This window comes from Leuciscus leuciscus (assembly GCF_965113295.1).
Source record: "Leuciscus leuciscus genome assembly, chromosome: 6".
In the NCBI taxonomy this organism is placed as follows: domain Eukaryota; kingdom Metazoa; phylum Chordata; class Actinopteri; order Cypriniformes; family Leuciscidae; genus Leuciscus; species Leuciscus leuciscus.
In genome coordinates, this window is record NC_138730.1 from 35,591,225 (window position 1) to 35,618,450 (window position 27,226).

Sequence of the window (27,226 nt, forward strand, 5' to 3'; positions counted from 1 at the left end):
TGGATGGATGGATGGATGGATGGATGGATGGATGGATGGATGGATGGATGGATGGATGGATGGATGGATGGATGGATGGATGGATGGATGGATGGATGGATGGATGGATGGATAGATGGATAGATAGATAGATAGATAGATAGATAGATAGATAGATAGATAGATAGATAGATAGATAGATAGATAGATAGATAGATAGATAGATAGATAGAGACTGATTGGTACGTAGATCCAATTCAATATTTCATGTTAATTTATTTCTATTTTGTAAGCAGCTATGTAGCTAAGTGTTTTGCCTTGCTTCTCAGTAAAAAAATATTTAAACATCCTTAAATTATGTAATATAATTGTATAAATTATTTTTTTAAACCTAAACCTCACAAAATGTTGTTATATTTATGATTAAAAAAACAATAATAATAAATGAACTAAAATAAAGAAATATCAAGTTATATAAATATCTTAAAGTCGCAGTAATAAAATCAGTGTCCAAAGTCAGTCAAGTGGATATTATTTATGCATATTTCCTTCAAAAACCTGTCATAGTCTTACGCTGATGAAAGCTGTGTCACTCCCTAGGTGAGTTTGGTGAGGTTTGCAGTGGCCGTCTGAAGCTCCCCAGCAAGAGAGAAATCTACGTGGCCATCAAAAGTCTGAAGGCAGGATACTCCGAAAAGCAGAGGCGGGACTTCCTGAGCGAGGCCAGCATCATGGGACAGTTCGACCATCCCAACATCATCCGACTGGAGGGAGTCGTTACCAGATGTAAGTGACTGACATGTTCTTTCGTGTTCACCTTCACCCAAAGGCTTTTAAAATGATCGAGTGAAACATTTAAGTAACCATACACTGCATTATAAACACTGAGGGAAAAATAAGCTGTTCTCAAAAGGGCTTTCAGATTTCAATTGCACACTTGAGTTCATTGCTCAGTGCGTGGTTGAATAGCACAAGTGTGACAAAAAATGATTATTGTGACTACACCAACAACCTTTTTCTGCCACAGTGGTCACAAAGTGTTTTCATGGCATTGTGATTAAGAGGCAGATGGAGGTGTGCTGTATACTCAGTGATGTGCTCAGTCTTGGGGAGGACAGGAACAGAGCTCCACTGTTCCACCTGAATGGATCTGTTGAGTTGGATCTGACCACACAAGAGTATTGGCTCGCTACAGCAGATGTATTGCAGAGCAAGTCTAGATTCTCGGTTAAAGCTTGACTAAACATTCTTGCTCTAAATGTACCCGTTAACTGTTTACTTTTCATTAGGGAATGTTTGGCTCCTTGAAAACTTTTCATTAGGGAATGTTATGCAGAACGTTAACATTACGTTAAAATAATATTAAGTAACCCTAAGTATTAAACGTCTTTTTGAATTGGCACGTATTTGTTGAGAAGAGGTCTGTTACTTTGCAAATGGATTTTCACCTGGTAGATTATCATTTTTTGTGTGTTTTGTCAATTTTATAAGTTTTTAAATTATGTCTGTATAGTTTCTTAAACATTTTTATTTCAGTTTTAGTTTTAGTTATTTTTATACAAGTTAAAAAAATTAAAATGAGAAATGTCCCCTTGGCAACTAGCTGAAATAAAATGAGTTTAAGTTTGTTATATTTTATTTTATTTCAATTAATATTAATATTATTATTATTTTAAAAAAGTACAAATTTTGTTTCAGTTTCATTTAACTATAATAACCCTGATAGGAGCATGCAAAAAAACAAAACAAAAAAACACTCAGAACATTCTGTCAGTGACATTTGCACGTATGAATACTACTAGTATTTTGAGTAGAATATGATAATATTGTTGTCCTTTAAACATTAAGTAGTTTCAGCAACATGAAGAACATTACAAGTCAACGTTCTTACTAAGTTGTTAATGCAAAGAATGTTGTCAGGAATGTTATACTAACCTTTAAATAGCATTATAGTCACTTTCTTTTTTTAAATATACATTTTAATATTCTTACAACCAAAAGGAACTAAAATTTTAGGACATAAATTTGTTATCTGGGAACTTAATGTGAGGCCACTTTCTTCTTGCGGATTATATTCTTTGTGTTGGTTTTTCCTTTTAATCGTTTGTTTCTCCAATCTTTGACTGCCATTTGCACGTATATGTTTGTGGCCTATTGCCGTTGTCTAAATTGGATCTTAATCGCAGACAGAGATAGACTTACACTGGGTTATGCGTGTTGGAAACCTTTAAGAGTTTCATTATCTCACCAGTAATGGGGCTTATCGAAGAACTTCAGCTTTCACCAGACGCCAAACAAAAACCCTTTCTTTCAAGTGTCATTATGACTGAACCAACGTCTGCGACTTTCCACACTACCTATAGAGCACAACAATGAGAGTATGCATATTTATGACTGCATGAATATTAATCATTTAAATAGTTAATTGGATGTGTTTTAAGTGTCATAAATATTCAGCAGCGCACATATGAACAGCGAAGTCTCGACATTTCTTATTCATTTTTCGCTCTGTTCTCTCTAATGCGGAATGCTAATTTTGACCTTTTGTTAGCATTGGTTTGTGCAGTTTACAGAACTATTTTCTCTGTAAATCGAGTTTGCTTTTCATTTTGAAAAGGCAGACGCTGCCTAATTGCCTGTCTTCCAGTTATAAGTGGTGTATTTATGTTCTGAGCAAATATCAGGGGCTCAGGGTTAAAGCTCAGTTCAGTATCTCTCGGAGCACGCAGACTATTTGGAAGAACAAAGTAGCGGTTTAAGTGAGAGTAATGCATTCAACATTGGGGTGCACTTTGACCTCTGTCTTCATGGAATAGACCGGTCCTCTCTCGGAATCTAAAAAAAGCCTGATTTTGACAGGGTAAAAGAGAGTTTAGAGGAAGACGTAGAGGGAAAAAATGAGACATTCTTAGAAACAAGCATGAGGGCATAGAAATGTACACGGCTTATGTTTACTAATTTTAGAATCTGCAGGATGTTTGTCATGTAAAAAAAGATATCTTTGATTTGACTCTTTGTTTCAGTGTAATTACAGTGTAAATACAGTGTAATATATTTACACTAAGTACTAAGTAATATTTATTAACAACATGTACTTACTATAGGCTTAGTGTTAGGATAAGGGTTTGGTTTAGGATTAGTTGCATGTAATTATGCTTAATTTACTGTTATTTTTACTGTAAGTACATGTAAAACTTCTGATCAAGCTATTTGACATATTCTTACATATAAAAATTTAATTTACACTTTTGTGTAAGATATTATTTTTGTGATAATTTGTCTTGTGGTATATACTTAAATATCTAATTTTAACTAAGCATCTTACAGTTTTTTGAAGGGTAAAGTGATAGTCATGTCACTGTCCATATGGCCGCATGTACTCTGGCCTTGGGGGGTGTGAATAGTTGCATGTATGACAGTGAAGAGAGGCAATTTCACAGATCACTGCTCTGCAGGTCAGTGGCAGCAGGGCCGAGGAGAGGGCAAGGGAACATCAGGGCCAACTCGCTAACCTTTAACTCCAAACAGTTATTCAAAACATCCATTTCTAACAGCTCTCAGCATTCAAATCCTTCTATTTTGTACAACCTTTAAAAACCTAAAATATATGCTGGGTAGTGTCTCAATATACCACTGCATGATCATTGATTAGCTCCTTCGCTAACGGTGTCTGATTCATAAATGAGTCATTATTTTGTATTCATTTCCATGGATGAAAAGATATTGAAATAATTTTTATAGTGAATATATGTCCTTTTATTTTTGCTCGGCTCTAAAATATTTAATAAAATATTTCATTGGCACGCAGACTCTTTGGATGAATAAAGTAGCAGTTTAAGTGAAAGCAAGACATTCAATTTAAGGCTGCAGTCTCTAAAAAATTATAAAAAAATCCAGCAATCTCAAAGGACTACAAAAGTAATGTAAAATGTTGTGCAGGAACTTTTGGGAACTCTTGAACTCAAATGAGTCAATCAAGTTTTAACTGTTTTTTTTTGTTTTTTTATAAACAAGGCTGCCACCAAATAGTCGACTGAACATTAGTCTACAAACTCTCCTGACTGCTTTGTCAGACAAAATAGCAGATTCGGCGGATGGCCGACTATGATTTGTCAGATCGTCTGTTAAACTCGCTGCGAAGGATGAATTGCGAAGTCACGCAGTCCATGATGGACATATCGTTAATACAGTTGGTCCATGTGGTAATTATGTCAGGCAAGACATCCTAACGTTCGCCTATAATTGACCTCAAACATGGCTTATCATTCGTAATGATTATCATATCATAAGTAGTAGCCTACGTTAGCCAGTTTACATGGCCGCTCGCTTTAACGTCAATGTTAACCTAGATAAATGTGTGCTATTAATAGGGACATATCCAAGTGTTCGTGCGGAGTATGGAAGCTATATTAGTACCGCACTTACTGCAGTAAGTTTAACTTGACCTGCATTTCTCTCTATAGACGAATGGGCGTCATCAACTTCATCTTTGCAGCCAACACTGACTAAGAAAAAAATTGTTTATTAATAAATTAACAAAATGTCCAGACAGTCTCCTCTCTTTTTTTCCCCAACACATTCTTAATCATTACTTTTGCCGGTGCGCTGCAGCAAGCTTTATGCGTGCGTTTGAGCGCTTCATTTATATTTTAAAGGCTCATTATTATGGTTTAGTATTTCTTATAATGTTAGAAATGTTACGTATAATACTCTTTTTCAGGCCTGAAACTAAGACCATTTTCCAAAATGATTCTGGCCTCCCATTGTTATCTTTCAGGGCTCATTTTAGTAATGTACACAAAGACGCTTTTGTAAATGTAGTTTTTATTGTGTGTGTGAGTGTGTGTGTGTGTGTGTGTGTGTGTGTGTGTGTGTGTGTGTGTGTGTGTGTGTGTGTGTGTGTGTGTGTGTGTGTGTGTGTGTGTGTGTGTGTGTGTGTTTTCTGCTTGTGGGCTCCCTGATCAACAAATCCAAAACAGAGGCCCAATCAGCAGCGCTTTATCAGAATAATGTTCCAAACCCTCCCTCTCACTGTGATTGCTTCCATTGTTATGTAGATGGTGGGTATGGCGCGACTAAAAGAAATCTTTGGAAATAGCCCTTTTAATTGCTATCTCGTCATTTGTCAGAAAAGTTATGATCTTTCCGTATCTCTCATTTCCTCCTTTATGTGCCAACAATCGCCTAATCTGGAAGCATTCAATTTGGAGGAGGCTATCATCTCCTCTCATCGCACTCTTTCCACCGCAAAGGATTTTCCTCCTAACGAAGTGGCTGCTATTTCGAGAAAGCATTCATTAAAGCCGCCGCTCTTTTGTTTAGGGGACAATGACAGTTTAAAGTCTTGCGGAGACTCTTGTGTTAAATTGCGTTAACTCTTGTGGTAGATTAAGGGCTGCGATGTACCTCCGTGTCCCTGTGCTGTTCTTGGAAAGGACTTGGAAAGCAACTCAGTGCTAAGTACATCATGTGTCATTTAGTTAAAACACCATTTGGAAAATCGATAAGATTGTAAAGTTGAAGAACAGCGTCTTTTGTTCTTTTGTTCATAATCGTAGCGGGAGGACACAAAGTGGGCCGTCGGGGTATCAACCTGGTCAATATCTCTTTAATCCTGTAAGTTAGTACCTTGTAGATCAAAGCCAGGAATATATGGAGATATGAGTTCTGCTGTTCCCACAGTAACCGCTGTCGAACTAAATAAAACCGCTTTAATGGGGGTGTAAAATCAATACTCTATTTGCAAAAGGGGTTCTCGCCTTGTGGGTGAGCCAGCATTGAGAATAGCCCAATCTGCTTGCCTGATTTGAGCTTGTTAAGGGGTGTCACTGCTGGGGGCCTTGATGGGACGACTGCAGGCCACATGTAAAACCTCTTGTGTGCCGCTCTACACACAAACATATGTTTATACACAAGTGTTCAAGCTGGTGTGCCTCTCTCCCCATTCGCAATTACCCAATCCGCCTCGTATCTGATCAATTTTTTATCGCCTACACACACACAAACACTCTAGATGTCAAATCACCTGCTACAAAGGTCTGTTTCCTTTAATGATTATCCTACAGTCCTGGTTAGAGCTAAATCACAGGGGCATTGCATTACACAGATGAGGTGTTATGTGATATTGATTACTTGAGTTTGTTGCAGGTATTCATTTTATTTTTTGTATTTTTTTTACGGAACCTGCAATACAAACATGTAGGTCAGAGGGACTCCCCTGGGAATAGATTTATCCGGCAATTTTCCACGGCAAGTATGTATAGAGTTCAAGAGATTCTGTGCAAAATGCTTTTGACAGCAGCGTGCTGTGACAGCTTTATCTAAGTGGATATGTTTTTAAAATCTCTGTCCTAGATATCACAACACATGTAGACCTGGATCCAATCTGTTATTTTCATCAGAGACAATGACAGCTTAGTCCTTATTTCGGGCCATTAATAGTCACATTTACATTTGACATTTATTCATTAATCAGAAACTTTTATCCAAGACCACGACAGTGCAACAACATAAGCGATTCATAATTTTTTTGTCTCTTTTAGATGTTTCTTGAAGGTAGCGAGGGATCAGCAGTTGGGAAAATCATTCGATCAAAGTTTAAAAAAACTAATTTTGAACTATTTATTTATTTACACTAGGCTACTGTTAAAATTTTTTTGACGTTTTTTTTATGTTTTTGAAAGAAGCCACTTATGCTTATGCTTTTATGGTTAATTTGATGTTATTACAGTTTAAAAGTACTGTTTACTATTTTAATAAAATTTTAAATATAATTTTGTCAAATTTCAAATGATCCTTCACAAATCATTGTGCTTAACATTGTGCTATTGTTATCAATATTGAAAACAGTTTTTTGTGGAAATTGTGATCTTTATTTTTTGGGGATTCTTATGAGAGTTCAGAAGATTCTATTATTTGAAATAGAATTTATGTTACAATGTAAAAGTCTTTATTGTCACTTTTGAGTGTTTTTGCTTATTTCTGTAGTGAAACTTTTCATAACTTTTTTTTTTTTTTTTTCAAAGTTTGTTTTTAACCCATAATGGCATCACTGTAAGAAAAGAAAAAAAGTCCTAGAAAAGGACTTACAGAAAAAAAAAAAAAATTTCTGTCATCATTTTGTAACGCTTGGACCGGATAACTCAAGAGAAATCGAGGGAAGAAAGAGCTTGAAGGCGAAATGGCTGTGATCACGCACATTTAATGATAAGTGCACAGGCAATGCAATCCTCTCATATATGAGAGCTACTCTTTCTTAGCGTCACAAAACTTAGTCAACAAATAAAATATACAGGAAAAGGGTAGAGCACGTCTAGCATCTACAATGGTCTCAACTCATCTTCCTCTCACCTCCAACAACATCACCACGCATAGTATACGTCATGAGTGACGTAACCATCTCTCTTAAAGGGCACACTGCACTATAATGTGATAAACATGAATACACAGTAACGATCGTTACAGACTCACCCTTAAGTTGTTCCAAACCAGTATAAATGTTTTTGTTCTGCCATACACAAAGGAGATCATAACACCCCCCTTCATCGACTTCCAGATTCTTTTCCAACTATGGTTGTCATGGGGGGCGAGATCTGCTTGGTTACAAACATTCTTTCAAATATCTTCCTTTTGCGTACAGCAGAACATATACCTTTATCCAGGTTTGGAACAACTTAAGGGTGAGTAAATTATGACAGAATTTTCATTTTTGGGTGAACTATCCCTTTAATTCTAAAACGCAACAGAAAACAATGCAATGCGTAGTTCAAAATACGGGGAAACCTATGAAAAGGAAATTGAGAAAATTCCTTTGTATTAACACAAAAGATTAATTTGTAAACCTGCCTTAACTTTATTTAGTGTCACTCTCAGGGTTTTTTGATCTTCACAGTATGTAAATCTATAACCTAACCCTGTGTTGAAACTCTAACTAACACACACAGACCTCATTGTAGATGGCTGCTATTCCAGCCATGCAGGGTTCACGAAGGGTTAAACATATTCTTCTCTTTGTAGAAACAAAGCAGAAAGAGAAGAACGGGTCTTGAGGGTGAAATCACAGAGATATGCCTGCCCTCTGTTCATAAGACATGTGATGCTAATGTAGGAAGCTCTCAATGAGCTCTATTGTGCGCTTTTGTGATAGCGAGCACACATTCTGCACCGGATGGAGATGCTTGTGTGTGCTTGTGCCATAACCTTTTTGTAACTCATCAGGAAAATATGCCACATCAGATGTCCAGATTATCTCTTGATAACGCATGAATTAGAGGGGAAATTAAAAAAAAAATCCCCTCAAGGTTGCCAGAGATTAATGTCAAGAGCGGATCTTTCAGAGCTGTTTTCCGAAGAGCTCATAACAAGGAGTGTTTTATTAGTTAAACGCCTGCTGTAATCACGGCTGACGGTTGTTTTAGCACTTAAACTCACGTACAAAATCAACACTAGATGACCTTTCAAAAAGATTTGCCAGACTTTAGTCAAGCGTTGAGTATGAAATTAATTTCCTTGGTAAATTCCAGCTTTTGAAACCAATTCCGATCTGGAGGACACCCGCATTAGAGATTTGATATTTGTTAAAGGCACGTACGTGATCCTGTTAAATCCTCACATCTGCCCTCGCAGTGTTTAACTGCACGTTCATCTCGTGTTTTCTGTCTCTGGGCTCGGCTGTAGGCTGTTACGCTGAGGTCAGGGCCCCGGGAGGCCCCGTAAGCTTCTCTGATCGGATCCACTGCCTCGGCCACCCGCTCTTTCAGGATCAATGCCAGTTGCCGCTTCAACTGTCTTTCTGATAAAGCAGTCACACACACACACACACACAGTGACATCAGATTGCCACCCGTCGCCGTGCCATTCCCAGAACACAGTGTGCCGCGGTCCGTTCCCTCTCTTTCTCTTTCTGCGGCTGACAGCTACATTAGTCTGCTTCTGAAAAGTAAAAGCAATTGCCATTTTTTTCCCCCCTTTTTCGGATGAGACATGAGGGGTTAGGTTTGGGGGTGTCGAGGAAGGCATTTATCTCAGTGAGATAGTGATTTAATTTCAGGTGATGTATAACCAGCCGGTTGCCGTGGTGATGCTCAGAGGGGGGTGATCAAACCTGTTTTTCACAAACTCATAGAGGCATATACTGTATACTGTATATGACTAGAGCACATATCTCTGTATTCCAGAGTGGAGATGTCGGGAATATAAGTCATTTATCAGCAGTGACACGGCTAGTGTTTACACGTCCCTGAGAGAGGCAGGAACAACAGCCCACAACTGAGCACTTAAACACTGATACACTGACACATTCTGTGTACACTCATTTTTTTCTCTTCTTTTTTTGGAGTAGTAACTGGACTTAAAAAATAAATATATATATTTGTCATGCTAAATAAAATCATAAAATAGCTTGAATGTAACTCTAAAACCTTGCCTCATTTAGTATACGTGATTCTATGAATATGCAAATTAGCCCCGCCTCCAGTTCAAAGATCCACTTGTTGACAGTCACACGTTGACGTGATTGGTTACAAGTTTGTGACATCAGAAACCCCAGCGATTTCAAACCGCGTTTTTGAGACTGTCTTTTGTGTTGACTTATGAATTTGCACATGGTTTGTCTAAAAGCATATTAAAAACACCTCATAGACATATAAACAACATTAAAAGCTTGATTTAAAAAAAACTAAGACCATTTGCTAAGCTCCGCCCTCCTTCGTTGCTTATAGACCGGAAAAAACGGAAGATTTCAGTGAACAATGTCATTTTCAGTAAAATGTACTAATCAATAGGATAATATTCTGGACCGGAATGAATTGTTACTGCATCTAATTAGCATCTGCCTTATCTATAAATTGTTAAGTATGGAAAACGAAAAAAAAATTATGCTTGAATTCTCTCTGAGGAACTTATTTCACTTTTTGACGTGTGTATATATATATATATATATATATATATATATATATATATATAATATTATTATTTTTACCTTAAAATTTTAAAACCATCAAAACAAGCAGGTCCTTACATTAGAAAAGAGCAAAAGCTTGACTCTGAAAATTACGGAAAGCATAAATGATGTTATGCGATGCAAACATTTTTTTTTAACTGACCAATAAAAACATTTAGACCTGTTTCTGAAAATGTTGGTAAACTGATTTTAATTTTGTGTAATGTATGAAATTTAATCCAATAATGCATTTTATTTGCTTAAGTGAATGTTTATCATTAACACATTTATCTCATCTGGGTGCTAACATGATAACCTATTTCCTATCTGAAGCACTGGATGCCCACTTAGCATTCAGTGTCTGTATATGTATAAGCCTCCTCTGAGGAGACCTACTTACGCTTGGCGTAGGTTCATACAGAGCCTTGATATGCCCCTTTTACGAAGACAAGCATGGTGTACACCACCAGAATCATACGCACCGACTAATCAACAGGCACATTTGACATGGTCATATTACCCCAGCGGTCACGTTTTGATTCGTTCCGTCAAATCTGTACATGGACGTTTCTGAAATGAAACAAGGGTCGCTAAATTGTTGAACTCTCTGTGACCTGTGAGTGATATATTTAGGTCAGAGGATTGAGAGGGATATGACAGAGCTTGTTAACCGGGACTCGACAAGGCGCTGGAACATTTTTCTGTTTATTTCACTCTGTCGCTTTATTTCAGATATCAGGTTGCAGATGATGCCCTGCGGTAGATTGGTAGCAGCAGAAGTATAACTTATGCCTATAAGTGGGAGTGTGTTTGTAAGACTCTGTTTGACTCATTTTTGCCTTGATATCTACTGAAGCAGCTACCTTGTAAGTGATCATTCATGTAGGATGTCTTCTTGTGTTCAAACCGCTTAAAGGAATTGAACAGAAGATGCATTTGTCATCTGAATATGCTAGTCTGAATGTAAATATCCTTATCCCACCCACAGATTTATCTGATTGGGCGGTTTAACATATAGTGTAAGTGTATATGTTATACTGTATATAACAGTGCCCACCCACTTTTTCAGTGGTCATATTTATGAAAAAAAAAATTCCCATTAATTTTTTCCCATAGGGATTTTTCAAATGTCTTTGTTAAAGGATTATAATCCATAAACCAAACCAACTAGCAATGAGGTGAATGACAACATTACAAACTTTGATTTGAAACCAAAAGTATTTGAAAAAGGTAAAAGGTACAATAGGTACAGTAGGTGTCACGATTCTTGTTCCTGTCATTGTCATGTTTCTGTGTCTTGTCATGTGATTCCCTGTTTGTCATGTGATCCTGCCATGTGTCTTGTCATTGGTTAATCGTCTGATAATTGGTCACAGGTCTCCCTTGTCTAGTAATTAGTCAGTGTATTTAAGCCCTCATGTTTGCCATGTGTCTTTGTCTAGTATTGAATGTTTCCTGTAACCACTATTGTGTCGTGTAAGTTCATGTTTTGCGTTCCATGCCTCGTCATGCCTTTGCTTTATGTTTGATCATGTTTTGGAATTAAAGTTGCACTTGGGTTCTCAACAAACTTGCCATCAGTGGAAATCATTACAGAAGGTGTCTTTACTTACAGAACACAGCACTGTACAGTTTGATATTAGCAAAGCTAAGCTATCATGTTGATCTCTAATGAGAAGCACCAACAATAGATAGAAACAAATATTGATTGAAATAGTGGTGGAAGTAATAAAATATATGTCCACATCCACTTTTTAGACTAGTTGGCCAGTTGGATCAGTTTTAACATTTGGCTAGCATGAGCTACTTTGGAATAAGCAGCATTTTCTTTTGGATCCTTTGTGACAGAAGTACAATAATAATGTCTTAAAATGCTGTAAGCAGCTCATTAGGTTTTGAAACAGTTTGGAAATGAACGTACACATGTACAGTATGTTATGATTACAATTGATTGAGAGGTTGTTTCTCAGGTCAATTAATAGATTAATACTTGCGGTTGTAGTGTGTTCAGTTGACTGACTAATGTTGTTTTCTTAGTTTGGGGTCTGGAGCTTTGCTTCAGTCATTTGTAAAACGAACTGTGTGCATTGTTAAGCGTTAAACTGTCGAGATTACTGGAGATCTTCCTCTTGCTACCTACCACCGATCCATCACTGCTCATGCCCACCACAACAGGTGCTGTGCCCTCCCATCGGCTCTCATTGACTGTCCTGCCCGCCCATCATGGCAACAAAGCTCTCTAATTGGTTCTCAGTGGATTATCCAGGGTTAATTAACTGCTGTCTTTGATGGTGGAAGGCTCTGATGAAGGTCTGTCATGCTAAATAATGGGGCTGCCCGGGACAGAGGCTGAGAGTGTGGCCAGGGTTTCGCCTCCTCTCTTCTCTCCTTCATTCCTGTGTTTCAGCATCTTAGCTATAAAGGATTAATGACACCATTACCATGATTTATTTCTGTGTGGATTTTTGTAGAATCATCAATCTGTTAGGACATTTTATGTTTTTTTCCTTCCATCTAGGCTGATGGTAAATCTTGTATTTTTGTCTTCTTTTTTTTTTCTTTATGTCTACAGGCAAGCCCGTGATGATTATTACAGAGTACATGGAGAATGGATCGTTGGATACTTTCCTGAAGGTGAGGAAGGCAAAACGCCCATGGCACAAGTCCACACCGATATTCACATGCCATTTAAGATGCTGCCTTACATTTAATTACCTACAGCCAATAAACGAGCATCGCTCAAGGGTATAAGCCACGGATACCTCCCTGAAAGTCTATTACTGGAGGGAAATTAAGCATGGAATGGATGCCTGGTTCAGGCAGCACAGATTCAGTTGCGCACTGTCCATTAGGGCTCTCGCATCCTGTCTGTTGTACAGCGAACGTTCCAAGGTTATTATAGTTTGTTTCAGTTTAGTTTTCATTACATGGAAAATTCTGTTGCGTTTTTATATACTTATTTTTAGTTCAATATTTTCTGTTTAGACTCAACAGAATATTCCCTTCTAAAATAGATTTTGCATGGTGCCATTCACATTTTTCAGAGTAATGGTTGAATTAAACTGCATCACACACTATATTGCTATTCATTTTTGCAGTTTTATTTCAGTTTATTTTTCATTCAAAGTTTATTTATTTATTTATTTGCATTAAATATTTTTATTATTATTAATATATTCATTTACATTTAGTCATTTAGCAGACGCTTTTGTCCAAAGCGACTTACAAATTGGGACTAAATTAAGCAAGTCATCGTGAAGAGGCAAAAACAACACAAGAAGTGCTCAAAATACGAAGTTCAGGCTTTATTCAGAGTAGCATAAGCCCGATAAGCGAGAATTTACAGCAATATATACATATATATATATTTTTTTTTTTTTTCATGAGGTTAAGTGCTCACGGAAGAGAAGAGTTTTTAGCTCTTTTTTGAATGTTGTCATGGATTCTGCATTCCGGATGCCGGTGGGGAGATCATTCCACCAGCATGGAACTGTGAATGAGAATGTTCTGTATTAAAAAATATAAAAAAATATAAAAAAATTCTGCTCACAAATGTAGTTTTTGCCTTTGAGTTACACTTTATTTCGATAGTTCACTTTAGACATTCTACTAACTATAAGTAACTTTACAACTACATGACAACTAACTAATTAATTTGCAACTACATGTCAACTAACTCTCATTAGAATATTAGTAGACTGTTAGGTTGGGGTTAGTAGAAAGAATAATTGACATGTTGTAAAGTTACTTATAGTCAGTAGAATGTCTGTTGGAAGACCTTTAAAATAAAGTGTTAGCAGATATTAAGCAGACAGTCTACTAATACTTTAATTACTGGCAGTTGTCTTGTAGTTGGAAAGTTACTTACTGTAAATGTAGAATGTCTAAAGTGGACTCGAAATCGAAATAAAGCGTTACCCATCTTTGTTTTAGTAAACAATAATAACGCTTGAGCATGTATTTGAGTGAACGTGTTGCGAATGTGTCTCGTACAGAGACAGGAAGTGAGTAAATGAACTCGGTAGATTTATAATAAGGTTACACTCGCTCCACCAAGCTGCCATAATGTCTCCTCTGCAATCCTCACTAATTTATTACCGCCTTTGTCACCCAGCGGATCAGGCCACGAAGTTTTATTACGCACAGCACAGATACGTTTCCCTTTAAGTCAGGACTCTTTTTAATTGCCTACACTTTGAGAAAATGAAAATGAAATCTAACACCCCCCACCCCTAAAAACGGGCCTGTCTGAGACTTTCGATCTTTCTGCAGCGTACATAATGAATCCCATAAATACCCCCTTAGCCCACATAAAAAGCTAATATAATTATGGGGTCCGTTTTATGGCTAATAGCTCATAGTTCGGCCACCCAGCTACATGTGTTTAATTAGAAGACAGATCAGTTAAGCAGCATCACTTACTAGTAGAAAAACAAATGATTTCTCTCTGTCTCTATGTCTGCGTCTCTCTGCTCTTCCTGTAAGTAGTGTGGCTTCTGACAGTAGATTGATAACAACCAGTTGATCAGGCCGGATGATCAATCAGCGGCCACATTTCACAAAACACAGCGTAATTAACTTACCCACATTATGATGCATGAAATACTATACGAGCGCATGTTTCTGATTGATATTGCTCGGAGGTACAAAAGTGGGGTTTTAACAAGATTAGTGTACTCCCAAATATGGAGATTAAGACATTGAGCTAATTGCTTATTGCGAAGATTGTTTTTGAGGCAAAATGGATGTCTGAGCTCTTTTGTTTAGCTAACAGAGGCACCAAATCCAGATGGTTTTACATTAATAAAGGCCTGTCAACATTATAGCAATTATGGCAGAAAGAGCTGTAAAACCAGAGGTCAGAGTCTTTTGCATAATGAATCAGACCTCGGGGCAAAACCAATGGAACTGTGAAAATGGACTGTTTGAAAATGCATGAAGTCTGAATAATGTAATGTAGAAATTTTAACAGAAAGAAAATCTTCAGACATTTATGAGCAAATTAATATTCATTTTAATAATATTTAATAATAATTATTGTTATTATTATTTTTTAAATTATATTTTGTATATTATTCCAGTGTGGGGAAATATAATATAATATAATATAATATAATATAATATAATATAATATAATTAATTTAATATAATATAATATAATATAATATAATATAATATAATATAATATAATATAATATAATATAATATAATATAATATAATGTGTGTGTGTGTGTATATATTTATATATATATATATATATATATATATATATATATATATATATATATATATATATATATATATATATATATATATATGTGTGTGTGTATATATATATAAAGATTTGTAAAATAATAAAAGTAAAAAAATGTTGTTAGTTCATGATACCTGATTTGAACAAATTGTAAAGCATTATTAACCAACTTATAGTTGCCTCTGCATGTAAATAAAGGTTCCAGTTCAAACCACAATAAGTTTTGCATCCTGCTGCCACAGGAGAACAGTTTAAAGTTACTATTTAAACCTTTGTTTTCACAGTGTACAACACCTGTAAAATCTATAAAAACTAACATGTGCCGTCACTTTCTCTTGCAGAAACATGATGGGCAGTTTACGGTCATTCAGCTGGTGGGGATGATGCGCGGTATCGCTTCAGGAATGAAGTATCTGTCTGACATGAGCTACGTCCACCGTGACCTGGCGGCACGAAACATCCTGGTGAACAGTAATCTGGTGTGCAAAGTGTCCGACTTCGGCCTGTCCAGAGTGCTAGAGGACGACCCTGAAGCTGCGTACACCACACGGGTAAAACACCTTTCCCTGTCAAGGTTATTTTAGAGTCATCATCAATTTTACAAAAACAGGGAATAAAGGAAGAACTAAATGGGGAAAAAAAATCATGTTGTTTATTGTTTTGTAACATCTTGTGTGCTGTATAAATTCTGCTTTGGTTGCTATTGATTTAGTGTTTTTTCAGAGCTAGCTTTCATTGCGGTCTCATTTTTTTTTTGCGAATACAGTAAATCTGACAAATCCCTTAAGACCTTAGTTAAGAAATATTGATTGAAATGTATGATCTGAATAGAGAAAGAGATGGCTCTTATGTTCTTTAAAAGTGTTTGATTGTGTGAATGAACTAAGATGAGACAGAGAGAAAGAGGAGGGATGTTTGAGAAGTGAGTTAGCTTTCTCAGGGGTCAGTTTCTCTGTCCACACAGCATGTATTAATTACATCCGTTTCTGACAGGACAGCCTACACTCGTTCTTCTAGAGCTCTCTGTCCTTCTCAGCTCGGTAATTGGTGAGCACCCCTGCGGATGCGTATGAAGGCCAAGGGCAAGAGAGGGATGCGAGGCTGTGTGTGTGTGTGTAGCCTTCAGTGTCTACTTGGGTGGACAAAGCATAGACTCAGCAGGAGAATCTGTTGTCACATGCAAACAAGGGAGGGAGGTGCTTGTACAACCCTGAAGATTGCCTTTTGATGCTCGTGTGTGTGCGCGCGCCTGAGACAAAATGTGTTTCAACAGGGAGGAACTCTTAAAATATAAGCGTTCAGCGCCCTGTGCCCCTGTGCTTCAAGCCCTGAAATCATGAAGAGACAAAACCCTTCAGGCCACGCGAAGCAGCCGTTTATGTTGCTGTGACTTTATATAATTAAAAAAAAAATTGTAAAGATCACTTTTTGAAATTCTCTTTAAATGATTTTACCCCATGGGCCCTGCTGCCGTTCTTTGGCACTCTCGTCACGTATGTCTATATAGAGTACAGCCAGTTTGTCTTTTGTTTGACTTTGACTGTAGAGATTAACTACAAACTACTGCAGCTATTTAAAAAGGCATTTAGGGAAATACAGACCCCGCCATAGTGCTGGAATGGAAAGGCAAATATTGTATCTATTCTGCTGTTTGTTTATGGGTCTTTCTTTAACTTTCAGAGAATGAAATTTCTTATAACACATTTTTCACACACTCATTCATTTTAGTAGTGTACTAACAACGTCTAACCGCACAGATTTCAGTCATTTTTTATCATGGAAATTACACCATAATGTTATTTCAGCTACATCACAGCTTGTATATTGTGTTGAAATTACAATGATGGAAATTAACATTTTTGGATTACAGTATTTTCCTTGCTAAAACTATTTCTTGCTACAGTATTAAGCCATACACTACCGTTAAAAAGTTTGGGGTCATTTATTTTTTTAATTGTTTTATGTTTTTAAAATAGGTATATTATGCTCACCAAGGCTGCATTTATTTGCTCAAAAATACTGTAAAAACAATAATATTGTGAATTATTACAATTTAAAATAACTCTTTTCTATTTTAAAAGAGCAGCCATTACTCCAGTTTTCAGTGTCACATGATCCTGCAGAAATTATTCTAATATGCTGATTTGGTGCTCAAGAATTATTATTTTTTGTATCAGTGATTAAAACGGTTGTGCTGTTTATTATTTCTGTGGAAACTGACACTTTTATTTTTTAATACTTTGATAGAAAGTTCAAAAGAACCGCATTTAATTAAAATATAAATCTTTTGTAACATTATAAATGTCTTTACTGTCCCTTTTCATCAATTTAATGTGTCCTTGTTGAATAAAAGTATTAATTTCTTAATAAAAAATTTAAAAAAACATCTTACTGACCCCAAACTTTTGAACAGTAGTGTATTTTCACATTTTGTGCATAATTACGCACAATAAAAAACATTAATTTTTTTATTTATGTGACGTGTCATACTTAATCCCAAGCTCTTCATTGATACTGTTATCTCTTGGTAACCAAGTACACAATTTCTTTTTTTTGAAAACTTGTTTGGTGTGGTAGAAATTATGCCACAAATGAGGGACAATCCCAAGTTTTGAAAATGACAGAAATCATTTTCTGTCATATAGCTAAACAAATTTAAAATCAACCCCTGGGACATGAAAGCACCTGATTTTAAAGAAACACCATCTTTTTATTTCCTTTTTAGGGTGGAAAAATTCCCATTCGATGGACGGCTCCTGAGGCTATAGCGTACAGGAAGTTCACCTCAGCAAGTGACGTTTGGAGTTACGGCATCGTCATGTGGGAGGTGATCTCATATGGAGAGCGGCCTTATTGGGAGATGTCTAATCAAGATGTAAGTGTCCTTGAGAAACTGGAAACACTCATGTTCTCTCGTGTATTGTTTAAATTGAAATCTGCTCCACTAATATCTAATATCTCCACTAATATCATTTCCATTGAAGCCTCTTGGGAGGGGGGAGGGCAGAGTCTCCGAGCAGTGTGTCCTTGCAAGTAAAATCTTCCTGCGGTGATGTCTGTATAGAAACCGCTCGAATGACAATGGTTTTTAGGAGCCTCGTAAACGAGAGCTGTCCAGCTGCTCCTGCATTTAATACAAGCCAGTGAAACACACTTCATCCCTCACTGCTATATTATGCTAACAGTTTCTGACTTCTCCCTTTATTACCATCACAGGAAATGTCAGAGAAATCTTGAAGACCTTCAGGGCACCGCTGATAATGATTTAGATCTTCTGTGCTCATTCTGAAACACAGAAGAATGTTTCATGTCTAAAAGAAAATAGCTCATTTGATTTAAGAACATGAAGTGGCAGAGAACAGGGGCTGTTTTAACCATAGCAATGAGTTATAGTCATATAGGAGATGTCTTGTACCAATGAATGTTACATGACTCAATGAAAGGTTCCAATGTTTTACGCCATGGAATAGAAAAAAAGTTCATTTAGATTAAGTAATATAGAAATGTAAATGTAATGTTATTTACATTAATATACCATGGTAACTGCTACTAAACTTGATTTTCCACTAAAATACAATGATAGCATACCAGATGCTTGGTATTAGCCATTAACAGTGTTATCAAAAGAAGAAAAGGACCGACATATTCAGAAAGCTTCTTACATTTGAAAAAGATCCTACATTCATTTAGTATGGTTTTGTAGCAACATTAATAACAGCAGCAATGAAACTGGAAAAACTACGTAACCTAAATATGTGCTTCATACGGTAGCAACTATATTACTGGATTTTACTTGAGTCAAAAATATGATTTTATTTGACTGAATAATAGAAGTTATGGGTAAATAATATGGGTAAAACACCTGTGAAAAATCATTATGGAAAATCGATTCATGTTAACACAGTACAATGGGCCCTATTTTATGGAATTTTCTTAGAGTGCAGTTTCACGTTTTGTTCTTTGTTCATTGTGTTGTATGTTGATGTATGTGCCTCTGTTTCAGGTAATTAAAGCTATAGATGAGGGTTACAGGCTGCCCGCTCCGATGGACTGTCCCGTGGTCCTCCACCAGCTGATGTTGGACTGCTGGGAGAAGACTAGAAGCGAACGGCCCAAATTTGGGCAGATTGTCAACACTCTTGACAAACTCATCCGCAACCCCAACAGTCTGAAAGAGCTTGCCAATAGCTCAGTCTGGTGAGAAACTGATATGAACCTGTGCTTCAGCTTTTCACACTATGCTTAACACTGCATTAAAGCCACTTTTTTAACCCTTGGTTATGTGCAATAAATCTTGTAAAATCTTGTTTTCCTGTAAAAATATGTGAATATCCTTAAGTTTAAACAATATAAAACAGGTAAATTTTTTTGAAAGAAATGAATACTTTTATGTAACAATGCATTAAATGTATAAAAAGAGACAGTAAAGACATTTATAATGTTGCAAATGATTTCTATTTTTAAAAAAAATGCTGTTCTTTTGAACTTTCTATTCATCATAGAATCAAAGAATTTTTATTTTTTTTGTGTGTGTGTTATTAAGCAGCACAACTGGTTTCAACATTGATAGTAATAAAATAAATGTTTCTTCAGCAACAAATCAGCATATTATAATGATTTCTGAAGGAAATTCAGCTTTGGCATCACTGGAATAAATTACATATTAACATATAAAAAGGTTATTTTAAATTGTTACAATATTTCATAATATTACTGTATTTTTTATCAAATAAATGCAGTCTTCGTGAGCATAAGAGACTATTAAAAAAACTAAAAAGTCTTACCAACCCCAAACTTTGGAATGGTAGTGTACATTTGCAAGGGAAGTGCGTCAAATATTAAGGCTTATTTTCAGAGCATATATCTCTATTTTTATTTTCTTTAGAAAAAATATTCTAATTAATGCAACATTAGTGCCTGAGGAGGTAGACAATCAAAGAGGTTACATGTTCATCACTAAATATGAAAATGAGAAAACTACCCCAAGAGTTTTACTAATGTAAAATGTGTACCAAAAAAAGTATGATCAGACCTGATGGATCCAGATAACCCATTATGTTAACTCAGGGTTATAAAGAGCCGTTGTTTAACCATTTATTAACATTGTTTAAATAAAGTGGTGGAAACATGAAACACAAAGAACAACACCAGTTTAAACCAAAGGATTGTCCATTTTAAAGTGAACATTTAAAAGCCACAAAAACAAATCCCTAACAGCTCAAATAAATCCAGAGAAAATCCAATCCAGCTTTTCTTTGTCTGCCCCATGAACTCTCAAATCTTTCGTTTAATGTGAGACAACAAGCTGATAAACTCCATATCGTCTAATATAACCAAACCTAGTGTTCACTGATCCTTTTCCAGCAGACATTCATCTCACAGCTTTGTAAAAAGTCGTTGTCGTATAGATAGCCTGAACCCCTATTGTAAAACCTGACATGAGACGGAGCGCAGACTCCCCCCTCCACCTGCGGTTTATCAGGAGCGCTGGAGACGGAGACGCAGAGTTCACATTACAGCCGTAAAGCTAGTGAGTCAGAGCCCTTCTTGAGATATACGCTTCCTCAAGCCCATCACAGTCTCTCTGATTACAGCCCAACCTGCCAGTCATTTTATCCCTCTGTGTCCAAAGAGGACAAAGAAGAACGAGGGCGTTAAATACATCCCAGGTCTGAGATTGAATTGACCCCCGGTTTTCACTCAAACGCTGCTGTCACTCAACATTGTGAGCCTAACCCGTCTGTCACGAAGAACGGAAAGGGAACACAATGGGTTTTAACCTCAACCGCAACTCTTTAACTCTTTATCCTCTTCTCATGAAATGACTTAAGATATCGACTCTCACAAGGAAGTGCAAGGAAGTTCTTGGATCAACTTGCTTTTTTGGTCCTGAAAAATCGCTATCATTATACTCCGAGACAAATGACAGTTTGATTAGATTTTTGTTAACTGTAAGCCTGAAGCTGAAGCCTTGACACTATAACCTACAATTCCAACAACGATTTATTATGCAAGAGCAGTTTTCCATCTCTCTACTCAATTCTTTAGCATTGAACCACACCACAATTGATACAAATCCAATTTCCTTTCCAGGGAAGACCCCACCACCCCAGAGTTCAGCGTGAGTACAGTGGATGAATGGCTAGACGCCATCAGTATGGGCCAGTACAAGGACAACTTCTCCAGCGCGGGCTACGTTTCTCTAGATTCCATACTGTACATCAGCTTGTGGTAAGTTTGTGTATCTGCACTCACATCTTGGCAGGTGTTCAGACCAAAAGTTTTATTTTTAATATTTTATTTTATTATTTATAATTATTTGGGATGTGTAAGATTATTTATTTATTTTTTGGAAAGACTGAAGAACTTTTATTTTTTAATATTGTTTTATTTTATTTGTATTGTTTTTTATTTGTATTTCAATTAAATGCTGTTCTTTGTAACTTTCGATTCATCAAAGAAATCCTTTTTAACTTTCTATTCATCAAAGAAATCTGGGAAAAAAACTATCAAGGTTTCAAAAATATGAACGTTTATAATAATAAGAAATGGTACATGAGCATCAAATCAACATATTAGAATGATGAAAATGCAGCTTTGTCAATTCAGCTGCAATATGTGTCATGCAAAAAAAGTCGATTGATTTGTATTTTTATAATGTGCTGCTGGGTAGCTCTGCCCACAAAGCAATCTCTTCGGTTATAAAATTGTGCTCCACATTGAAGCACATCAAATAGGTTCTGATTACTGTACTTTTTTTCCTCCTTTCAGTAAGGGCAAAACAATTACTCAGAAACTTGAAATGAGACATCAGAGAAAAATAGTTGCTAGAAGGTGTTTATCTCAGTGATGCCATAGAAGAACAAATTCTGCTTCCTCAAAGAACCTTTCAGTGAACAGTTCTTAAAAGAACCATTTCTTTTTATGTGAAGAACATTGAAATAATCTAAAGAACCCTTTTCCACTCTAAAGAACCCTTTGCGCAATGGAAAGGTTCCATGGATGTTAAAGGTTCTTCATTGGACCATCAATGCCAATAAAGAACCTTTACTTTTAAAGGCCCCCTGAAATCAAAATTTAAGTTTTTTAGCTTTTAGTATGAATATGTTAGCCTTAAGGTTATGAATGTGTTCCAAAACAATGACAAAATTCGCATTTAGGAGATAGAAGCATTCAAAACTTACAGTCTCTTACTTCCACTAAAATGGATCACGGATGTTTATGACAGCGCTCGGATTTGCTTCCATTATGCTGTCAAGTACGACTTGCAGTCTGTGAGGTAAACTAAACACTATTGGCTATTTGAAAAGGAGGAGGAGCCATTCAGTATGTCCCACCGTAGCTTCCTGTTTCAGAGGAAATTATGTCTACACATCATACAAAGCTGTGCGTTCCAGGGCACTTCAGTGGGCCTTTAAATATATTGTTCTTTAATTAATTATTCTACAGCCAAACACCAGATAAACTGTAGGTTACTTGCTATTACATGATTTCTTCAAAAGTTCTCTTTTTTTTTTGGTCCCTTCTTCCTCAGTGAGTTAAGCAAGATGGGTGTGACTCTGGTGGGGCACCAAAAGAAGATTGTCTCTGCCGTCCAGAGTTTGCACGCACAGGGGACACACGTGCAGGTATAACAAGCCTTCTCCACCGCCTGAGAGCGTACAGACTGAGAGAGTTAACAACTGCTCCCACTACAGTCCCTATCAGCAGCTTCACTGTACAGTTCCCACCCTGGATGTTTCCGCATACGACCCTTTCGTCAGCGCTCTGGCTTCCGTCCATGCACGTCCGAGCTTCCTACGAGCCGAGGGACACACCGAGACCGATCTGCAATCGCTTGACAAGGCTACGGCAAATCAGATATGAAGTATGGTTATTAAACAAAAAAAGGAACAATAATACATTAGGGAGAATTCACAGCTTGTGTTTTACAGTTTCAATGTTTGCAATTCATATGTGATCTTTTGCATATCAAAGGTTGGACTATTCATGAAAATGAGGGTTGTTGTTTCTTTTTATCACATCCATGTTTGGGATATCGGTCTGTTCTTCTACATCCACTATAAGCCACAGTACCATAACAGAAGATGTTTATAGTATATTTATTTTGTCATAATTGAGGCAATGGTTGAGCACCGATGGATTCACGTCGCTGAATCCAATATTCAGGCGGAAAGAAAAGTTTGCGTTCCACCAGCAAAGATGGCACCCGCAACGACGAAGGAGAAGTTTGAGGCCAGTGCAGGACGGCAAGATAAGATAAGAGCATTATATTCTGTTTAGCTGAGAAATAACTGCTCTTCACTCATCGCTGTTCCTTATGCGAACAGGCGCTGAAACAGTGCAAGCATTTGAATAAGAAATCGTTTGACTTCCAGATAAAAAGTGAAATGTTATTTCTGTCCATTCGACACGTTGTTCCACTGCAGCGAAAACAACTTCGAAACATTATTTACGTCATCATAACGTGTGTGTGTGCTCTCGTGCACCACGTCCGCATCGTCTTTACGTTTACACTCGTAGTGCGTGACGACATATACTATTGTACTATAGTGTATAAAATGTACAGTGTTGATTTAAAAAATGAAGACAAAATTGAAAAAAACAGGAGAAAAACTAGAATGTTTGTTATGATGTACTTTTATTTAGTATGAAGAGGAGTTAGCGGCCGTGTGGTGCGTTATCACCGCTGTCTGCTGATGTGCGATAATAACTCATCTCTGGAATGTAGCATGGATCCTAAGCTTCGTCTTTGATTGACAGGTGACAGTGACTGCAGTTTTTTCACTCAAGTGGTGCCCTTAGCTGCTTGACTTTAGATGCCTTATTAACTGTGCAGTTCTCTCTCTTTTTTCTCGTCCTCCCCTTAGAAATGATATCATGAAGTATAATGTATATAGTATTTATCATTGCGTCACTGAGAAGCTGGAGCTCGATATTAAAGCCAGGCTCGACATGTTTACCGTTGTTTTAGTCTGCTGTTTGTGGAAACGCATTCGATCCATGCCGCTCTCGCGGGAGGCGCGGGTACATGTGGTATAGGGACGGAGAGGTTTTATTAAATCTATTGGGCTGAACTAAATTCCTCATGCTAACTTTACTGAGACTGATTTGCTGCACTGTATATTTTTGTACTAGTGAGGTTGTTCTGTAAAGTCAAAGTCTACCTGTTTTATTTAAATATATATGAGACAAATACAGGAACGGGTTCTGAGAGATAATCATATTTCAGATCATGATCATGATTCCCTGTCATCATTTCAAATTTTGATTTCTTTTATGTCATTGTTTCGATGCTTCAGCACAACACTGTAACTAATCGCAAGAGCTACTCAGAATATGTCGGGTTTCACTGAAAGGACTTAAATATGCCAAAATATCTTGATTCAAAACTTGTTTAGAATGGAATTATGAGTAAAATAAATATGTCAGAATTCTGTGTCTGCAGAATCCGAGTGGCTTTAACTAAGCACACACGACCACAGTTCCTTCAGTACATTTTTAAGGAAAATCCATCATCATCTGTCATTAGATTATATACAATATAACTGGAAAATTTGCTGAAAATCTGAAAAGTATACCATAAACGGCAAAAACAAAACATTTAAAAATGTAAATCATACCAATATTGCTAATGGGTCACTACTATTGCACTTTTCTTTTAATTTAGCATATTTTAAAATAGGGATGCACCGATACCACTTTATCCAGAACGAGTCCAATACCGATACTTTCATTTTTGGTACTCGCCGATACCGATACCGTATAACCCGATACCTGTATTTTCTCTGCATTTGTAATTTTTAAATGTATTGGTAAAGAAACCAAAAGAATATAAATCATATTAGTTGGCTTAATTCGTTCATCAAATAAATATATCCTTCAGTAATGTTCATGCTTAAGCCTGCTAAAATGCATTGCATTCTGTTACTTTCACTCTTCATTCTATTGCTCTATCATATTTTATCTTTCATTTAATAGTACAGCACATATTTAGAGCAGCTCCAGCAGAGCTCAGTGCTGAGGATCGGGTCAGTGGTACAAATGTTTAGACACCAGTGAAATATCAATTCTTTATTCCAATTTTGATACTACAACAAAAACTACAGTAATCAATCAAATGTGAAAAAAACACTGCATATTCATTACTGAATAAATTAAATATAGATGGATCTGTTTGTAAAGTTACAAAAGGTAGCCTATTTAGTCAAGAGCAGTAAGTAATTTATTTGTCCTTTGTTTGATTAACATTAAAACACAGCAACAGGTTTATTAGACCTGATGCCCCTTTTAGACCGAACGCACGGTCCCCATTTAAATATACTGTCTACGTTCAATTGAATTCGTCAGTACAAGCAAGAGACGTTGAAGACAATTCAATTCAGTATTCGCGCGTTGAGACACTGGTTTTCGGGGCGCGCGCTTTGAATGTTTGCGTTCATGGAACTTCTTGACTTGCACACGTCCTGTAATAATGTAGGGAATCACTCGTTATACATAAATCAATTAACTGTTCATGTTTCACTTACGTGAACGATTTAGTTTTAATCCAAATAACACCTGCTGAGTGAACGATCAAAAGAATTCAATAGAACTGCTCTCTCTCTCTCTCTCTCTCTCTCTCTCTCTCTCTCTCTCTCTCTCTCTCTCTCTCTCTCTCTCTCTCTCGTGTCAGTTAACGTAAATCATAAGCTACACGCTTGACCAGCTCGCGCGTCTGTGCCGCTGCGCGCTCAATCCATTGCACGTTTTTCTCTTATCAGCTCGCGCACCACAACTATGTGTTACTATATTTCATTTAATATTCCACTAATAAGATACATTTACTTAATAGACAGCCTTCTTTTTTATCCGCATTATAGGCCTACTCTCTGTTGTCCATGTTTCCTTCTTTGGACACAAGTGTACAAACGCTGCCTGGTATCGGCCCGATACCGATACTGGTATCAGTGCATCCCTATTTTAAAGAGAAAAAACACACTTCCTTAAACAAGCGATTATGCATTCAGATGAATTAATTTGTTCTATCCTGAGATGAGTTAATGAATCTTATACTCTTAATCTGAGATTTCAATATGTAAAATAATTGCAGAAGGCCAGAATCTCATCCATTTTTATGCTAATGTTCAAATCTAAAATTAAATCTATTCAACTGTCTCTGGAAGCAATATGCTAATGTGGCGAAATTGGCTGCACAAAGTCCCATTGAAACAATAAAAACATGATTTGACGATGATGCTGATAATGGCAATATTAATAACCATTAATAAAACATAAGCTCCAAATTGTACTACTGCAACATAAACTTTCTGGTTTTGCAAATGCAAATCTATCTGTATCTGCTCACCAAATGAATCAAAGCAGGTGGTTGTGTGACTAAACAGTGTTAGAAGGATGTGGAATGTTGTTAATATGATAGAAGATGATAGATGAACATTGCTTATAAAGTTGTTGTCTTTTGTTCCGCCCTGGCTCTGTACATGTGTTTGGGCTGATCCTTTGTGAATGATCTCTGTTCTTTTGTAAGCTATGTGCCCATCATCTCTTCACACACTGCAGGTTTCTATGAGCTTGCAAAAAAGAGTGTACGCATTGAGGTTCTTCATGTCGCTGTAATAAAAGCTAATATTTTTAATTTCTCACCTGAAGCTTTGGCATCTCTTTTCCTTCTTCTCTAAACGCACCTCTGCATCATGCAAATGCATCATACACGCAGACGCCATGGGACTCAAACGTTTTTATACCTAAACTTCGGTTTAGACACTGATGCATCCATCGAACAATAGCAATGCATTATATGCAAGTCACAATGATGTTGTATTGCACATCCGAAATACTGTAAAATGCCCTTTTTTAAATTGTAAAAAATTCAGGAAAAAATTATATACATCAATTGTATAAACTGACAAAACTCTAGTTAGACTTATTGAAATATTTTAAAGGCTTTATGAATAACACCAAAATAGTGAAATAAAACTGAGACACATCTTGTGATTTTTTTTTTCTTCTTTTTTTCTTTGATATATATCAAATCAAGTAAAAAATAAATAAA

The 27,226-nt window shown here is 36.6% G+C and overlaps 2 protein-coding genes and 1 long non-coding RNA gene across 4 annotated transcripts in view; 2 read left to right on the forward strand and 1 right to left on the reverse strand.

Annotated features, from left to right (window-relative positions):
- Nucleotides 1–26,822, forward strand: part of epha4b (eph receptor A4b) — a 127,681-nt gene extending 100,859 nt beyond the window's left edge. For both annotated transcript variants that reach the window (XM_082173490.1, XM_082173491.1), the window contains 7 exons: nucleotides 580–765; nucleotides 12,492–12,553; nucleotides 15,516–15,725; nucleotides 17,900–18,049; nucleotides 19,178–19,371; nucleotides 21,268–21,405; nucleotides 22,709–26,822. In XM_082173490.1, the coding sequence (XP_082029616.1) occupies nucleotides 580–765; nucleotides 12,492–12,553; nucleotides 15,516–15,725; nucleotides 17,900–18,049; nucleotides 19,178–19,371; nucleotides 21,268–21,405; nucleotides 22,709–22,808 (1,040 nt within the window). In that variant the 3' untranslated portion in view covers nucleotides 22,809–26,822. The remainder of the gene's footprint in view (nucleotides 1–579; nucleotides 766–12,491; nucleotides 12,554–15,515; nucleotides 15,726–17,899; nucleotides 18,050–19,177; nucleotides 19,372–21,267; nucleotides 21,406–22,708) is intronic.
- Nucleotides 1–27,226, reverse strand: part of LOC309501586 — a 460,649-nt gene that overhangs the window by 348,888 nt on the left and 84,535 nt on the right. The gene's annotated exons all lie outside the window — the stretch shown is intronic.
- The window catches only part of LOC309501506 (uncharacterized protein), a 496,325-nt gene that overhangs the window by 71,351 nt on the left and 397,748 nt on the right, over nucleotides 1–27,226 (forward strand). The gene's annotated exons all lie outside the window — the stretch shown is intronic.